Below are 1,974 nucleotides of genomic sequence, written 5' to 3' on the forward strand. Positions count from 1 at the left end.
GGAATGAGCACGGAGCTGTGGGCTCAGCTCAGCCACAGGCCCCAGGACCATGCACTGAGCTGTGCCAGGTCTCTGCAGTCAGGGCAGTGTCCTGAGTCCATGCACTGAGCTGTGCCAGGTCTCTGCAGTCAGGGCAGTGTCCTGGGTCCATGCACTGAGCTGTGCCAGGTCTCTGCAGTCAGGGCAGTGTCCTGTGTCCATGCACTGAGCTGTGCCAGGTCTCAGCCCCCCACATGCCCCAGGTGTGCCAGCACAGGGCCGTGGGCAGGGCTGGGGCTGCCCCACGTCCCCCTCCCCTCACCCCATGCCGTGCCCCGGGCAGGTGTCAGCGCTGGCGAGCGCGGGCGGCGCCGAGAACCTGATCGTGCTGGAGGGGGCCAAGCAGAGGGTGCCCCACGGCCCCAGCGCCGTGCGCCGCGCCGGAACCACCTTCGGGCCCCTGCACAAGAGCCGCCTGGGCGAGCACGAGTTCGAGGCCCTCATGAGGATGCTGGACAACCTGGTGAGCACCCAAACTCACCAAACCACCCCCCCAGGCCCCCCACAAATGCGCTCAGGCACCTCTTTGCTCTCCCTGTCCTGATGACTGCCGCTCTCTGCTCTCCCAGGGGTACCGCACGGGCTACACGTACCGCTACCCCTTCGTGCAGGAGAAGAGCAAGCCCAAGAGCGACGTGCTCATCCCGGCCACCGTGACGGCCTTCGTGTTCGAGGAGGAGCCCGCCGGGACCCCCGCGCTGCGCCAGCACGCCCAGAAGCAGCAGAAGGAGAAGACGAGGTGGCTCAACACCCCCAACACCTACACCAGGGTCAACCTGGCCGAGGAGCCGCAGGGCGGCGGCCAGAGGACAAAGACCACGGTGAGGGGCAGCTGGGGCTGCACGAGGAGGGGGAGTTGGGGACATTTGGGAAGGGGTTTGGGTCGGGGATGATGATGGGTGGGGTTTGGGGAATCCCAGATAGGGGTGGCTGAGATGTTACTGATCCCCCTAAAATTTGAAGGGATCCACCCTCAGCTCGTAATAGTGCTTGATTTGAAATCCCACCACCCCTTTCCAGAGGACTGAGAGCCACTGGCCTCGTCAGGGCCTCCCCTCTGTTATTGGAGTCTCCCCTTTATGCAAAATGCGTTTCATGGGATCTGCCCTCTATGTAAGATGAGTTTATTGTGGTCTCCTCACACTTATTGGGGTCTCCCTTCTCTGTAAGTTGAGTTTATTTGGGTCTCTCTGCATTTCTCAGGATCTCCCCCCTACACAAGGTGCATTTTTCAGGGTATTCCCACGTTTATCAGGATCTCCCCTCTATGTAAAATGCATTTACTGGGGTCTCCCCTCTACTACTGAGGTCTTTCCTTCATGTAAGCTGCATGTGTCAGGGTCTCCCCCCTGTACAAGATGCATTTACTGTGTCTCATCTTTACACTGGGGTCTCCCCTCTACACAAGTTGCATTTTTTATCAGACTCTCCCCCTGCACTTTTTGTGTCTCCCCTCTATTATCGGGGTCTCCCTCCTCTTACTGGGGTCTCCCCCCTTCCCAATACACCTTCTCTGGGGTTCCCTCCCTGGTCCTGCAGTGGCTGCGAGCGGACGAGGTGGAGAAGGGCACCAGTGGGACCCCCATTCGCATCGAGAACCCCAACCAGTTCGTGCCCCTCTACACGGACCCGCAGGAGGTGCTGGAGATGCGCAACAAGGTGGGACCCCACAGAGCCCGGGGTGGGATGGGGGGCACGAGGAGTCTCGGGGTGCGGGGGGATTTATCCCTGTCGTTGAGGGCATTTATCCCTGTCCCCAGTTGGATTTATCCCTGTCCTCACCCACAGATCCGGGAGCAAAACCGCCAGGACGTGAAGTCGGCCGGGCCCCAGTCGCAGCTGCTGGCCAGTGTCATCGCCGAGACCAGCCGCAGTCCTGTACGGCCCCGTGTCCCTCTGTGTCACCCTGTGTCCCCAGCCCCATGTCCCCCTGTG

General features: G+C 61.1%; 1 protein-coding gene across 1 annotated transcript; it reads left to right on the forward strand.

Annotated features, from left to right (window-relative positions):
* Positions 1-78: 78 nt before the first annotated feature.
* On the forward strand, positions 79-1,971 carry LOC114073316 (beta-adducin-like; the record flags this gene model as incomplete). The annotated part of the gene is made up of 5 exons (XM_027911091.1): positions 79-118; positions 323-502; positions 609-860; positions 1,579-1,698; positions 1,828-1,971. Coding segments are annotated over 5 exons (736 nt in total), but the record flags the coding sequence as incomplete, so codon positions are not given.
* Positions 1,972-1,974: the final 3 nt, after the last annotated feature.

Source organism: Empidonax traillii, unplaced genomic scaffold, assembly GCF_003031625.1.
Source record: "Empidonax traillii isolate 1590-97213 ecotype Southwest subspecies unplaced genomic scaffold, ASM303162v1 scaffold6019:size6681, whole genome shotgun sequence".
NCBI lineage: Eukaryota > Metazoa > Chordata > Aves > Passeriformes > Tyrannidae > Empidonax > Empidonax traillii.